The following is a 16,426-nucleotide window of genomic DNA, read 5'->3' as shown; positions in this document are numbered from 1 at the left end:
TCCACCTGCCTCTTGTTGCCACAGAGCCAGGTGTGGTGGTCCAGCCTTTATCAGGAGGCAGAGGCAGGTGGATCTCTGTGAGTTCAAGGCCAGCCTGGTCTACAAAGCCCAGTCTAGGACAGCCGGGGCTGTTACATAGAGAAACCCTGTCTTGAAAAATTAAAAAACAAACAAACAAACAAAATACTTGTTTTAAGAATCTATTTTTCAGGGCTGGGTGTGATGGTGCACACCTTTAATCCCAGCACTCGGGAGCAGATCTCTGTGAGTTGGAGGCCAGCCTGGTCTACAAAGAGAGTTCCAGGATAGCCAGGGCTATTACACAGAGAAATTTTATCTCGAAAAACAAAAACAAAAAACAAACAAAATCTATTTTTTCTTGTTTTTTGTTTGTTTGTTTTTTGTTTTTCAAGACAGGGTCTCTCAGTTAGCCTGGGCTGTCCTGAACTCACTTTGTAGACCAGCCTCTGCCTCCCGAGTGCTGGGATTAAAGGCATGCGCCACCACTGCCCGGGTTTTTTTTTTAAATATTTACTTCTTTATGTATATGATTGTTTACACTCATTCTGTATGTCTGTGTGACAGAAGAGGACATCAGATCTCATTATAGGGGGTCATGAGCCACATGGTTGCTGGGAATTGAACTCAGCACCTCTGGTTAAGCATTCATTCAATAGTGTTAACTGCTGAGCCATCTCTCCAGCCCTAAGAATATATATTTTTCTAACAATAAAGCAGAGTTAAAATTCATTTTTAAAAGGTCATCATAGGGCCAAGGACAATACATGCAGTAAACTTCCAACCCCTCCCCAGATCTAGCCAATGGACAGGACATTCTCCATAGTTGAGTGGAGAATGAGGTCTGACTTTCACACGAACTCTGGTGCCCCCTATATTTGCATCCCCTGGAAGGGGAGACCTGGTGGCACTCAGAGGAAGGATAGCAGGCTACCAAGAAGAGACTTGATACCCTATGAGCATATACAGGGGGAGGAGGTCCCCCTCAGTCACAGTCATAGGGGAGGGGAGTAAGGGGAAAATGGGAGGGAGGGAGGAATGGAGGATACAAGGGATGGGATAACAATTGAGATGTAATATGAATAAATTAATAAAATATGTATTTTTAACAAGTCATCATAGGAAAAGCAAATAAGTACGAGCTCGCTCAACAGTGGTAGAGTAGCTATGTTCTGTGGGTCCCTGCAAATGCACTCCATGGTCTAGCCTCCTCAGGCGTTGCCACCTGTGACTGTGTATGGAGACCCACGAGGAGGGGATGCCCCTGAGCTGAGCCAGGCTGGTTGGAGCAGCTCAGAAGTGGAAGCCAGTGTTGCCAGGGCCTGGGGGACTTGAGGTCCACTCCAGTGTGCAGTGACCAGGCCCACATTCTGCTCAGGTCTCCACCATACCCGGGCCCTGCAGCATGGCAGCCATCCCTTCCAGCAGCTTGCTCATGGCTACCCCTGACTAACTGTCAGTGACAGCTGGGCTCCTCATCCAGCAACAGCTCCTGTGTTAGTACGGAATACCTGGGGGACATGGTGCTCCACTCCCCAGGTCTCCCCAAGGCCGACTCCGGCCACTGGTGGGCCAACTTTCTTTTTCGGGAAGTCCACTCTTCCATTCATGGCCACAGTGTTGGACTCTGCTGAGCACTTGGCAAAATCCCCTAGGCCCCCAGAAGCCTGATCCCTCGTGACCTGGCTCGTGAAACCATGAAGTAGCAGCCAGTCAAGCATCCTGGCCAGGCTAACATCACGGCCCCCTCCTGGTTCACAGCACTTAACTTTCCTGGCCCCATAACTGCGCCTTGCACCTAGCAGAAAATAAAACTCCCAGAAGCCATCCTCCCAAAAATAAAAATAAATAAATAAATAAAAAGGTCATCATAGGCTGCCAAAATGAAGAGTGGCTCTTGCAAGCCTGAGAACCTGAAATCCATATGTGGAAGGAGAGACTGATTCTCACAAATTGTCCTTTGACGTCCACAGGCACATGAGTGCATATACAAATACAACATTTTGAAAGTCATTATTCTAATTTTCCAACTATAAATATTTCTGAAGGCAATTTGGGGAAAGTTGAGAAGGGAGAGATATAACTAAAATAGCTACTGGACAAGAGGGTAATTTTTTAAAAGGCTTTTTGACCCAATTTGACCTAGTCTGGCCTCAAACTCAAACTACTCTTCCTGCCTCACCTCAAAGAGTGCAGTGACAGCAGAGTCTCCAACTCACTACATAGCTGAGGTGATCTTTCAGTCCAGCGATTATAGGTATGTACTACAACACCAGGTTACAGGAGGAGTAATCCACTACTCTACAGCATAGCATGCTAAATATGTTGACAATTAACTGTTGTTTCCAAAATAGCTAGAGAGGTATTTTAATGTTCCCAATCCAGGAAGTGGCATGTGTCTGAGGTGATAAATACGCCAACATCTCTGATCTAATCATTACACACTGAATAGATGTTCTGAAATGTTACACCTTACATTCCATAAATACATTCCATTCCATAAATACATTCCATAACTATGTCGGTTAAAATTAAAATATTAAGTAAAAATTCAATTTGAAGTTTCTACTTTGCAACTTGAAAACTGAAAACTCTAACATGTATATGAAATATTTATTTACATGTATGTGTGTGTGTGTATATGGAGAATGCACGGGGGCATGTATTGTGCAGGTACATGGGGATCAGAGGCCCTACACTAGCACTCTCCACCTTGTTCCTTTCAGACAGAGCTCTCTCTGACCCTAGAACTAGGCTGGCAGGCAGCGAGTGTAAATGATCCTTGGGCCTCCCCCCACCAAAGCACTAGAATCATAGGCAACAAATGTTCTTACCCAACTCTCAATCTCCCATATGAAATATATTTTAAAGCCCTAAAAGAATTACTTAAAATGCTGACCCTGAACTGGCAGGGTGGCTCAGTGGGTAAATGAAGTTGCTGACAAGCCTGCCAGCCTGAGTCTGATCCCTGGGACCCACATGGTGGAAGGAGAGAACCATCTGGTTGTCCTCCGACTTCCATGTGTGCCCAGTGGCACATGCACAAAATAAACAAAAAATCTTAACTTTGTGAACTCAAAATCTATGACCACAAAATGAATAGTAGGTTTTTGCTTGTTTGTTTTAAAGACAAAGTCTCATGTCACCCAAGCTAGCTCTAACTCACTACACAGCTGAAGATGACCTTTTATTCCAGCTCCTCTCACTGCTCCACCTGCTCACTGATGAGATTACACGCCAGGCACGCACTAGTTTCATGCAGTGCTGGGGCTTCATACATGCTAGACAAGTATTTTATCAACTGAACTTCCTAGACCTTAAGTAAACCATTTGTGTAACCACATTTGAATGACAGTGAACTTGTTTCTACTAAAGAGGATACTAAAGTATTCATTTACAGCTCTCTGTTCCTCATACACACCCTCCCAATTTAAACATTTGCTTTTATCAACACTCAAAGACTCTTTACAGATTTTGGTTTCTTTGTTGTTTATTTTTGTTTTTGTTTTTAAATTACCTATATTTATTTGGAGGGCAAGCTTCAAATCCCACAGAGAACAAACTTTAGGATTCAATTCTCTCTTTTCACCATATGGTTCCTGAGGATCACACTCAAGTCTTAAGGCTTGGAAGCAAGTGCACCTGCTGAGCACTCTTGCCAGTCCAGTCAAAACCATGTCTAAGAAACATACCCTTCATTCTACTTAATATTCAATCTGTCCCTTAAGTAAATCAAGTTTTTAGTGTCACCAGTAAGTGTATTTATAATGCACATTCATGCACACTAACCCAATTGTGTATGTGTGGATATAATGGCCAATTTTTTTTCCAGGAAGTTCATATGCTAACAATTACCACATCTTACTTTATAAATATATATTGGAATTCTTTGGAAGATTATAAAAGTAAGTAAAATATATCAAGTGGCTAAATCACAGAAAGTGATTAACTTAATCTTCAAACCATAATTACATAAATCATTACCTGTAATGTTTTCATAAAGACAACCTATATGCATCAATATTGCATTCAAATTTATGACTATTCTCACCTCAAATGCACTACATATAAATACGTAGAACCATCCAATGGCATATAAGGTATAACAATATGCATACGCATGGTCTAGATTCAGACTTTCATCTAGCATTTGAAGAAAAATATAGAGAATAATAATATAGGGACCCAATGTCATCTAAAAAAATAAGCATTTGAATTCCAAATCTGATTTTGGAAAATCCTGAGGTACTGTGATGGGCTTCTATCTAAACAGAAACATATTTGTTAAGCATGCATGAGTCATTAGATTCAACCATCAGTAGCACCTTCACCAATAAATAAAAAAGAAATTACAAAGTGTTATGAGGGTTTTGGATGCTGGAGACTGATCCAAGTAGGCCCTATATTTTAAAAGTAACGCCAGGTGTGGTGGAGCACGCCTTTAATCCCAGCACTTGGGAGGCAGTTGAGTTCGAGGCCAGCCTGGTATACAAAGCAAGTCCAGGATAGCCAAGGCTAACACAGCAAGACCCTGTCTCAAAAAACCAAAAAGTACATAGTAAAAAGCTATAGTCCTTTCAGGATCAAAGCTGGTAGTAAACTGACATAAATATCACATTTTAAGTAAACTACAGTCAAATTTTGTTTTTAACCCTAATCTATCTTTACCTATGATAAATAATTATGAAATAATACTAAAAAAAGAATTTCTTATATCTACCATAGCTATCATAAAATAAAATACAAATAATTGTCTACAAAGAATCGTAACATATTTTGCAAAGCCATAGCTGGGTCTTTAAACACTGTATAAGTAATGAAGATGGCAGTCTGCAAGACTAAGTTCAATAAACTCCGGTGGTCTGGACAAAATGGTTTAAAAGTACATGTGAAATATCACCAAAAAAATATTATGTTTTATACTACCACCATGATTCAAAGCAACTACTTCCATGGATGCTCCAATGCAAACTGATGAATGTATTATTTTGTTGACATAATACAAAATCTATTCATTTATTTATTTTTGCTTTGGTTTGGTTTGGGTTTTGTTTTTGGAGACAGGGTTTCTCTGTGTAGCCTTGCCTGTCCTGGAATTGCATTGTAGACCAGACTGGCCTTGAACTCACAGAGATCTGCCTGCTTCTGCCTCCCTGAGTGCTGGGATTACAGGCTTGCACCTGTGCCCAGCTTGTTTTGAGTTTTTTTATTTTCTGGTGTTAGGAATGAACTTAGGACCTTACCTTCTTTCGTTTTTAAGTACAATTTCACAAAAGTTCCAAACAGTCCTTCTCTCTGTCTCATGATCCCTATCATATACATTGTTGTGCTCTATCACACCCTCCCTGCCGTGATAAATCCGAAACTATTAGCTAAAAAACAAAACCAAACCACCCAAAAAAAGGAAAATCACATGTTCCCAGCTATTACATGTCAGAACACTTCAAAAATACATATTCTCTCTCTCTCTCTCTCTCTCTCTCTCTCTCTCTCTCTGTGTGTGTGTGTGTGTGTGTGTGTGTGTGTGTAAAATCAAATAAAATATTTTTCTAAAATGTCCTGTTGGATATCTTCATGGAGTTTATCATTTTTATGTCTATAGAAAAGAAGGCTGAGCCAGGCATGGTGGCGCATGCCTTTAATCCTAGCACTTGGGAGGCAGAGGAAGGTGGATGTCTCTGAGTTGGAGGCCAAACTACACAGAGAAATCCTGTCTCAAAAAACCAAAACTAAACTAAAAAACAAAAACAAAAGAAAAGAAAGCTGGTCATGTTTTGATGAAAGCTATAAAATCAGGAAACTCCCTCAGCAGAGAACTTTGCAGGCAAGTTGTGATGATCTGAATGAGAAATGTGGCCCCATAGCCTCCAGCATTTGACTGTTTGGGTGCTAGTTGGTGCTACTATTTGGGTGGGTTTAGGAAATGTGGCATTGCTGGAGAAAAGTATGTCATTAGATGAGGGCTTTCCAGTTTCAAAGCTTCCCCGTGCCTTTCCCAGTGAGCTCTGCTTCCTGCTGCCATTTTTAAGACGTGAGCTCTCAGCTTACTGCTGCAGATGCCGTGTTGCCATACTTCCCTGTCATGATGATGTCGGGCACATCCCTCTGGATCCATAGACCAAATAAACCCTTTCATCTATTACGTGTGCCCTTTCATATAGCAACAGAAAAATAACTAATGCATTAAGTTTACAGAAGGCGAGCATGGTGGTGCACGCCTTTAATCCTACAGCACTCAGGAGGCAGAGGCAGGCAGATCTTCGTGAGTTTGAGGCCAGCCTGGTCTACAAAGAGAGTCCAGGACAGCTAAGGCTCATACACAGAGAAACCCTGTATCAGAAAAACAAACAAACAAAGAAAAAACAGTTTATAGAAGGCAGGGACTATGTCTCGTTCATCTTTGTACCTCTGACATAGTCTAAGGCTCACAGCTTACATTCATTTTGATGAACTAATCTGTGTTCATTCACTCTGCAAACATTTGCTTGGTATCATAAGATGTTTCAGGACTATACTAGGTAAATAAGGTATTCATTAAAACAGGTTATACTCTCTCTGTTCATAGACTTCTAATCTAGTCGGGAAGGGGCAAAGAAGTCATTAAGCCAACAAATAAGATCATTAAACTTAGCAGAGGTGTGGTGGCACACACCTGTAATCCCAGTACTCAGTGAAGCAGAGGCAGGTGGATTACTGTGAGTTTGAGGCCAGCCTGGTCTACAAAGGGAGTCACCAGAATAGCCAAGGCTACACAGAGAAACCCTGTCTCCAAAACAAAACAAAAGAAAGCAAAACAAAATATACCGCCTTCTATTCTGATCCTTCCTGTCTTCACCTTTAATATTTACATTGCTGTCTATAAACCATACGATTTTTTAATGTGTGTATATACACACACACACACACACACATAAAATAAACGTGTATTTTGCTAATTTAAGAGTAGTAGCATTTGAGAGATTTCTGCTTTAAGAACTAACACAAGCCTAGTATGGTGGTACATACCTGTAAATCCTAGCATTCCAAGCATTTGGGAACCTAAGACATGAAGAGCATGAGCTTGTGTTTTGAGCCTGGACTACATACATCTGTCTCCAGTGATGATGAGGACAACAACAACAAACCAAACCTAAAACAAGCAAAGTACTAAGACAGTGGCTGCTCCTGTTTAATAAATATTAGTCTTCTAAGATTTTTCAAAAATTATGTAGAAGGTACGTGTTTGTGTCGGGTGTGGTGGCACACACGCCTTTAATCCCAGCACTCGAGAGGCAGGTAGATCTCTGTGAGGCCAGCCTGGTCTTTAAAAAAAAAAAAAAAAAAAAGGAATGTGTTTGTAAAAATATTAGTTTGGGGATAGTTATATATTTTGACCTGTATAAAAAGTATTTAGTAACTTAATATTTAGATTGGTAGTGCTGAAAAACAGGCATTATTTAGAAAATTGCAAATTTCAGAATGCAGAAATTAGCTGCCTTTATGTTTATCTAGAAAATAGCTTGAAAATCAAGTTTTACAATACTTATTACCTTTTCACTTATATTTCATTTTGAATATATCCTCTAGAGATTAGAGAGACTACCCAGGTGCAGTGGCACATGCCCATAATCCTAGCATTCTAGGAGGCAGAGGTAGGCGGATCTCTGTGAGTTCAATCAAAGCCAGCTAGTCTACGAAGTGCATCCAGGATAGCTGGCTATACAGAGAAATCTGTCCTGGAAGAATGGAAGAGGGGACAGATTGGAAAGACTTTTGCTTACTAGTCTTTGTAGATCCCCTTTATTTTTGTATCCTTATTAATTTTCCTTACAGCACCTTTAATCCCAGCATTCAGGAGGCAGAGGCAGGCTGATCTCTGAGTTGGAGGCCAGCCTGGTCTACAAAGCAAGTCCAGGACAGCCAGGACTACAAGAGAAACCCTGTCTCAAAAAACAAACAAACAAACAAACAAAGCCCTGTACTGCAGCAAAGATGACCTTTCTAGTTACCAGAATTACCATGAGCCCCAGTGCTATATTTCCTTTTTGTAGAACAGTGTATAAACATAGTCAAATTCTGCTTTCCAGGCTTTCTCAATGTTGAGTGCTGACCATCATTCCATTTCTGCAGATACAGTCTTTCTTTAGACATGTTAAATTCAGCTTAAAAAAAAAAAGACCTTCAACTGCTTTCTAATTGTTGGACACTATACTAGGTACTGTATACACAAAGTCAATAGGAGATATTTGCCACGTACTTGTCCAAGTTCATCCTCTTTTAAGACAGACATATTCATCCTGTTTTTAACTTGGGAAACTGCCAGTCTTGAAAATGTTTTCTATATATACCCAATTTTCCTATTCTGTGAGGATGTTATTCAATTTTTTTCAGAGTTCTGGGAATACTTTACCCACACTCACATCAACTACAGAGGTATTTTGTATGGAAGCAGCTGAGGTGCTGGGGAGTTAACAGTTCCCCTGAAACCATAAGTTAGTAAGTAGTAGAGCGAAGAGTCAAAGTGCGCCTTCTGATTCCAAAGACCATACAGCCATTCCTCTATTCTATGTAGTCTCTAAGAGAACACAACACTTCAGAAATATGGAAAATAAACTAAGCCGGTTTCTCTAATTCAGGTTTCATGCCTGCCAAACTAAAATCAACAATATTAAGGTCAAAGTTTGTATAGTTTTTAGATCTCTCTAAAATTAACTAGGCTCCCAACTTAATAAGCCAGTAATAACCAATCTTCCCGATAGTGGGCCAAGGCCCAATTCACTACTATTTAGTAGTCTGAGAAGACAGAATCCAAGTCAGTACCCCACTGCCATCTTTGTTTCTTATGAGCTATCCACTGAGATTATGGCAGTCACTGAACCATGAAATTAAATACAAAACGTAAATGTACACATAAGAAAAATATGTTGAAGGAAAGGGAGAACAGGAAATGAAGACAGGCTAGTAGGTGGGAGTGCAGTGAGACTACAAGCACCAGAAACTGCAATTCATCAAACAGGAAGTCCTGAAATCACATGACAAGCAGGAAAATGAAATTAAAAATAAATGAAAAAGGATTAAGATGGAAAGGCCTAAGAGCTCGCTACGGTAGGAAAAAAAAAGAAAGAGCTTTAAATAGGTGCATTTGTTTTTTTAAAACATTTGAAATAAGATATATTCAAGTAAATAGTCAGGTAATAGCTGAAGAAACACCTTCATTTTATAGTTTCATTCTAACAGTCAATAATAGTAACTTCTACTAATAAAACACTAACAAAAACCATTTTCTCCTAAGTATAGAATCAAGGATTTATGGTAAACAGGTTTTTTTTCCTCCCAACAGAAAAACTCAGTATTTTATACTCACAATTAAGATATACCATCAGAGTTGAATTGCTCTTACCCATTAACGTTGCTAAAAGACACAAGGAGTACATTTCTTTGTCAGCTTGCTCCTGAAGTTCCTTGGACGACAGTCTGCCAGTAACAGCAATCTCTTCTTGCTTCACAGAGTGGGCTGAGTGAGCTGCAGAAGATGGACCACCTTCTGCTTTGCCTTTTAAGATCTCTATTGTAATTCTGTCACCGTGCTGTAAAGGAACTGGCTCCTTTTCCATTCCTGCCTGGGGTGGCATTAACTCTTTAGGAGGAAAGCCATATCGGATACACTGTAAATACGGAGGAATGTTGAACTCTCTGGCTATACTTTCCTGAAGTTCAAAAAAGGTTGTTGAAGACTTAAGGGTAACCATGGATTGCCGTCCATCGTTAGTTGTTATTCGAATCTTCTTCTCCTTAGACGTCGTGGGTGAGTAGGGAGCCTTGGTGGGGGTGGCAGGTGCAGAAGATGGACCATCGCGAACAGTACTTGGAGAAACAGTTCTGGGCTGCCCCTTTTGCTCTTGCTTTAGCTTCTCTGTTTTCCGTTTCTGCATTGCAGAAGCTTGTTCAGTGATGTTCTGTTGAATAGTTCTTTCAGTTTTACTCATGTTTAACTCTTCCTTGTGCAAAGTCTTGGCTTTCTGTCCAGTAAGAATAATTTTAGTTGGCAGCTGAGACTCCAATCCTTGTCCTTGCAGGTCTCCAACTCTTTGAGCATGAGCACCGTCTATATTTACAGGAGTGTAATCGTCAGGATTTTTTTTTGCAGTCTGATGCAATATAGTGTGGACAACTTTCTGAACTAGGATCTCACTCCCAAATTCACCTGGAAAGTGCTTGGTAACAAGTTTCATTGCAACATCATAAACGTTACTGTTCAACGTTGGATCACTTTCATACTGGAACCAATATACTGTTTCTCTGACTACTCTTCCTCCCCACTCTAAAGTGATAGGAAAGGCTTCTGGGAGATTGTCATATTCTTTACCTTCCCAAAAGTGTTTGAATCCACAGCCACATTTGCCACCAGTAGATCTAGAATTAGTTCTGTCTCCGTCCAAATACACAATAGAGCCATCTCCTCTGACTCTTCGCACAGATGTGCCATGGCACCAATTACAAGCTGTTAGATTACTCAATCCATAGTCTGGTATTAGAACATCTTTCACTTGATCGTATGAACAAACCAAATTGTTTAAGGGAAAACTGTAATTTTTGTCAGGCCTCAGTTGTCCATGAGTGCTTTTTGCCAGGTTATACAGTTTCCCTCCTGGAGCCAACCACTCAGGAGGTACATGAAGTTCAGAAAGGGCACCGCAGATCAGACACTTGTGAAGGCGATTATCCATTACTGCTTTTTTAGCAGCTGCTGTAACTTCCTCAGGCTGAACTCCTATCACTCCAGTCCTTCTGTAGAAATACTGATGTACATCAGCAACCAAACTAGGATGGATACCATGTTTGTCCATAAAGACTTCTTCCATAGCAGCAACCAGCCTAAGTAAGTACTTATCTTGCAAACTTCTGTCTCCTCCAATAACACAACCACCATCCTCCTCAAGTTTGATGTACTTCTTAATAAGGTCCTGAGGCACACCCCATGCTTTAGGAAGCAAATTCATGGGTAGTTTGGGCAAGGCAGCCCCTTTTATACCTACCAAGGGAATATAATGGTTTCTACCAGAGCTACTCCACGCAATACAGATCGGCTTGTTCAAATGGCCATCTCTCCCAGTGCACTTCTCTGCAGGTATGAGCCCAGGTAGAAAAGTGGCTGAATAATCACCAGAGCTTCTCATGCCACTGAGGGAATCTAAGAGAATTATGGGGCGATGTAACACATTGGCAAGGCCAAATATGTGAATGTTCCTTAGGCCCAAGGGGACACCTTCAGGTGGCACAAACAGAGGGTCACACTCATTGATAATGTCCTCCCATTCGGCAGCATCAATAAAGTCATGAAACAGGGCCTGATATCGGGCTAGGTGCTGCTGAAAGTGTTGCTTAAGATTCTCCCTCAAGGCATGCCAGAAGAGCTCTCGGCCTACAAGAGCCCTAGATACAGCATGCACTAGGCAGTGTCCATCCCCATCCACATGTACTGGAATGAGGCATTCCTGACTTTTATTGGCCCGCTTGATATCCTCGAGAGTGTCATGTAAATACAGGAGGCTTCCGGAGCGGTCCTTGCCGTAGCCCACCGTGTTGACGTGCTCTGGTTCGATGAGGAAGGCCCGGTCCCCGAGCAACGCGCAATCGAACAGTTCGCCCTGGTTCATGTCCCGGAGAAGCTTGGCCCGGCCCGTTTGTTTGTCCATTCCATAGCGTGCCAATATGGGCGACAATAATTTGCAGTGGTAGTTGGAGAGGCCCATCACCTTTACCAGTTCCGTGTTCTTCTTCGGAGCCCCCGTCACCCCGAGTAGCGCGCTCCGCAGCAGATTGTGCAGCACCAGGTCCGGGTCAGTCACCTCCTCCACTCCCAGCAGCTGTTGCTGCTCGTGCCGTTGTCCGCACTCGGTACACTCGATGCTGACGGAACCGGAGGCCGGGAAGAACAGGCGCGCCTGGCACTTGGGATCCGGGCAGTTCCCGGAAAGGATTCTCCGGTCCCTTCGTTTCGAAAGGCCCCCCGGAGTAGCCGCCGCCGCCGCCAGCGACGACGACGATGAAGTCTGCGGAGCCTCGGGGGGAGGAGGCGGCGGCGGCAGCGGAGGCGGCGGCGGCGGCTGAGACATCGCTCTGGGCTCTCGCTCGGCGACCCAAGCGACCCTCAAAGGCGCATAGCCAGACCTCCGGCGGCCCGACGAGGTCTAGTCCAGGCCCAGACGAATGGCTTTCCTCTCCCTACCAGTTCCTCCTCCTCCTCCTGGGCGAAGGCGGAAGCGCCGGACGTTGTTTCTCTTCTCACTTCTCCACTGCCTTAGCCGTTGCCCCGAACGTAACGGCCACCACCCCACCCCGCACTCACACTCACTCACTCTCGCTCTCTCCCTCAGACACAGACATACACGCCCTCACTGAGACTGCGCAAGCGTAGCTTCCGCTCTGCCCCCTGGGAACCATAGTCTTCCGGCTCCTCTCTCGTGGAAGAGACTTAGGCGCTTCCGTCCAGAAAGAACTTCAAATACCGTGATGCAAAGCGACCCGGGGCACGAGGGGAGGAGGAAGAGGAAGGCAATCGGAAGGCGGGGGCAGAAAGGAAGACGATGACTCGCGGGGCTTGTCGGTAGTTGTATTTTTAGCTGGATCTCGTTTGTAGTCCACCCCCCCCCCCGCCCCCCCCCCTTATGTGGCCCAGGCGAAAGAGTCAGAGAGACCACATTTCCTAGAATCCTGTGCGTGGTGTCCCGGCGCTCTTTCCCCTTGGGCATAAAGGAGTGTGCTTGGCGAAAACAAGAGGAAAAAGGAATGGTAGGAAGCCGGGCGGGGTGGTGCACGCCTGTAATCCCAGCATTTAGGAGGCAGAGACAGGAGGATCTCTGTGAGTTCGAGGCCAGCCTGGTCTACAAAGAGTCCAGGACAGCCAAACTACACAGAGAAACCCTTATCTTGAAAAACCAAAAAAAAAAAAAAAAAAAAAAAGGAGTGGCAGGGTAAATGATCTGAAGTACACAGCCGCTACAAGTGTTGGAGAGTGGAAAAGCTAAAAGGCAAGAAGGGAAAATAAATAAATAAATAATCCCAGGGATTTGTCGGGCTAGGAAATGGAATCAAATTATTTAGTTCAGGTTACAGGTCCTAAGAAAACGAGAGAGGGAATTTTCTATGGGGCTACTATTTTTTTTTTTTTAGTATATTAAATTTTCAAATACTCTTCACGAAATCAGTAGTATAGTCTTAACTCCAAAAGGTTAACATTACTATCTCTTTTTATTACCACCTACCTAGCAAGTGCCATAACTGAGCCCCACCTTATTTGTAGGTAAGCATGTACTCCACTGCTCTAATTTGAGAGGAAATTAACAAGTGAGCATCAGAAATGGTCAGTGGTAAAATCTGGCTGGGCCACGAAGAATTTAATCTAAGTGTGTGTGTGTGTGTGTGTGTGTGTGTGTGTGTGTGTGTGTACAGTGAACAGCGCTTCCCTAAAAAGTTAGATTTTTAAGGTGTTTACCTCCTTGGTTCCAAAATACATTTGGTTTTTGTTGTTGTTGTTGTTGTTGTTTTATATCATTCAGAAAGTGGTACAGCAGTTGTTGGTTTCAAAACTAGCTGTGCCCTGGGAAGGCTGATACATGCAGATGTCCAGCACAAAGCCAACATGGGAGTACTGGGCAGGAGCTTGTCAGAAAAAAAAAAAACCCTCATGGAGAAAGTATATTCAAGAGTAAATGAGGACTCGGTGAACTAGAGTTGAAGAGCACGCTGGGAAAGATGGGTGGTCTTTATTACTGTATAAAGATGAGAGGGTTGAATACACGGTAGTTCCAAACTTAGGCACTCCAGAGTCAAACCACCGCAGGCAGCACTCCAGAAAGAACGTGTCTGGGAGCAGCCTGGAACTTTACATTTTGAGTAGGGCGTCTGGGTGTTGATGCTGATGATGGGAAGATCACAGTTTGAAAATTACTGCTTGCGAACTTGTAAGACACTTTTTTAGAAAACGTCTTGTTATTATGTTTGTCCTTTTTAGTTTTTTGTTTGTTTGTTTGTTTGTTTAGAATTCACTATATAGACCAAGCTGGCCTCAAGGCCTCAAATTCACAGAGATCCACTTGCCTCTGTGAGTGATGGGAGTAAAGGTGTATGGCACCAGCCTGGCTTTTTTTTTTTTTTAAGTATTAAGGGAATTGCTTGTCATAGAATGTTTAAAATACAAGTCTTGCCAGGTGGTGGTGGTACATGCATTTAATCCCAGCACTTAGGAGGCAGAGGCAGGTCGATCTCTGTGAGTTCAAGGCCAGCCTGGTCTACAAAGTGAGTGTAGGACAGCCAGGACTGTTACACAGAGACCCTGTCTCAAAAAACCTATTTAAAAAGAAAGAGTTGGGCATGGTGGTGCACACCTTTAATCCCAGAACTCAGGAGGCAGAGGCAAGTGGATCACTGTGAGTTCGAGGCCAGCCTGGTCTACAAAGAGAGTCCGGGAAAGCCAAGGCTGCAAAGAGAAACCCTGTCTCAAAAAACTAAAAAAAAAGAAAGAAAGAAAGAAAGAAAGAGCCGGTAGTGGTAGCGCACGCCTTTCATCCCAGCACTTGGGAGGCAGAGGCAGGCAGAGCTCTGTGAGTTCAAGGCCAGCCTGGTCTATAAAGCCAAGAGTACACAGCCAAGGCTACACAGAGAAACCCTGTCTTGAAAAACCAAAAGAAAAAAAAAAAGAAAGGTAAAGTTGTCTGTTAGCAGTTAGAGATCACAATTATTAAGGTATCCTATGCATATATAGTATATCCTTTTTTTTTTTTTTTTTTTGAGGAAGGACCTCATGAGACCAGGCAGACCCCAAACTCACTATAATGGAGGATGACCTTAAACTTTTTATCCTCTGCCTCCACCTCCCAAATCCCAGAATCATAGGTTAGGCAATGCTAAGGGTTGAACTAGGATTTCATGCATGATAGGCAAGCACTCTGCCAAAAGAGATATAACCACAACCTGCACAACAAATTATTTCTACTGTTTTAGATTTTAATATAACTATATTTCCTCTTTCCAAACCCTCACATATGGCCCTCCCTGCTCTCCTTTAAATTCATGGTCTCATTTGATGCCTCTTTCAAACTATATGATATATATGTGTGCATGTATATTTATGTTTACTGTTCTTTATGTGAAGTACACCTTCTTTTCTCTGATATTCAAGATGAATTTTCTCTGTTTATTTCTGTTCTCTGTTTCCTTTAAGCTATTTATTATTTTAATTAAAGATAATGGCTTTTTTCATTAATTACAGTTACATACTTATCTGTTTCTAAATACATAAACACAACCTGTTCAGTCTATATAATGTTACTTGCCAGTGTGTTCTCCAGGTTGGCCATTTGGTATTGGATAACTTACTTTCCTAGGAAGACCATCTCTCCTCTCCGTGTCCCTAGTTGCCTGGAGTTCTTTGTGTAGAGTTGAAGTCCCATGGGCTTTCCCCTCTCCACTTTACTATGTTTACTGTTGTTTTTTAAAGAAACAAAAATTGTTTAATAATAATGATAACAATAATAATAGCCATTAACATCTATTTACCACCAACTGTACCTTAGCATCTTCCCATGTATTTAGCTTGCATTAAAATATCATCGAAACAGGCACTATTATGATCATTTCTATTTCGGAGATGAAGAAACTGAGCAACAGGAAGTTAAGTCTTTGCTCAGTGTCTGACTGCTCATTAGTAGCAGGTTTGGGGTTAAAAGCTAAGCCATCTGTTCAAAGAGCCTGGGTATCCAATCACACACGGTTAATATAGAAATAGACCTGAGTCCTGTGGATAAAGATAATCACAGATGAGGGTGCGTTTGATCCCTGAGATCCGTGACTTGATTGGCTAACCTCGCCATGTGTGCTGCACACTTACATGCATAAGTAAATGCAGTAGAAGTTGTTTCACGGCTGTTTTTTGTTTTGGTTTGGTTTTTTTGTTTTGGTACTGCTGAAAATTGAAGCTAGGGCCTCATGAACGCTAGAAATGAACTATACAGCTGTGTTGTGACCCCAGCATTCATGATGCAGGCTCTGCACTCTCTCCAGTCACCCCAAATTGATCTTTGTGAACTAGAGTTATTGTTTTTTTATTTGTGTGTGTGTTGCTATTTGAATTGGTTTGATTTATGGTTTCTGGTGTCTGGTTTGTTTGGTTTGATTTTTGGTTCTGTGTAGCTTTGGCTGTCCTGGACTACCTTTGTAGGCCAAGGTGGCCTTCAACTCAAAGCAGTTGGCCTGCCTCTGCCTCCTAAGTGCCGGGATTAAAAGCGTGCACCTTTTTTGTTATTTTGAGACATGGTCTCATGTAGCCCAGGCTGGGCTTGAACTCATTTTGTAGCTGAGGCTGACCTTACTTCTCATTTCCCTACCTCTACCTCCCAAGTGCCGAGCTTTTACTTCCTCTTTATACAGC

General features: G+C 42.4%; 1 protein-coding gene across 1 annotated transcript in view; it reads right to left on the bottom strand.

Annotated features, from left to right (window-relative positions):
• Positions 1-12,458, bottom strand: part of VCPIP1 (valosin containing protein interacting protein 1) — a 31,291-nt gene extending 18,833 nt beyond the window's left edge. Inside the window, exon 1 of the mRNA XM_084772897.1 lies at positions 9,398-12,458. Within this exon, the coding sequence (XP_084629023.1) occupies positions 9,398-12,113 (2,716 nt within the window). The 5' untranslated portion in view covers positions 12,114-12,458. The remainder of the gene's footprint in view (positions 1-9,397) is intronic.
• Between the last annotated feature and the right edge of the window lie 3,968 nt (positions 12,459-16,426).

This window comes from Acomys minous (assembly GCF_964271855.1).
Source record: "Acomys minous genome assembly, chromosome: 1".
Taxonomy (NCBI): domain Eukaryota; kingdom Metazoa; phylum Chordata; class Mammalia; order Rodentia; family Muridae; genus Acomys; species Acomys minous.
This window is presented reverse-complemented; position numbering and strand designations above follow the sequence as displayed.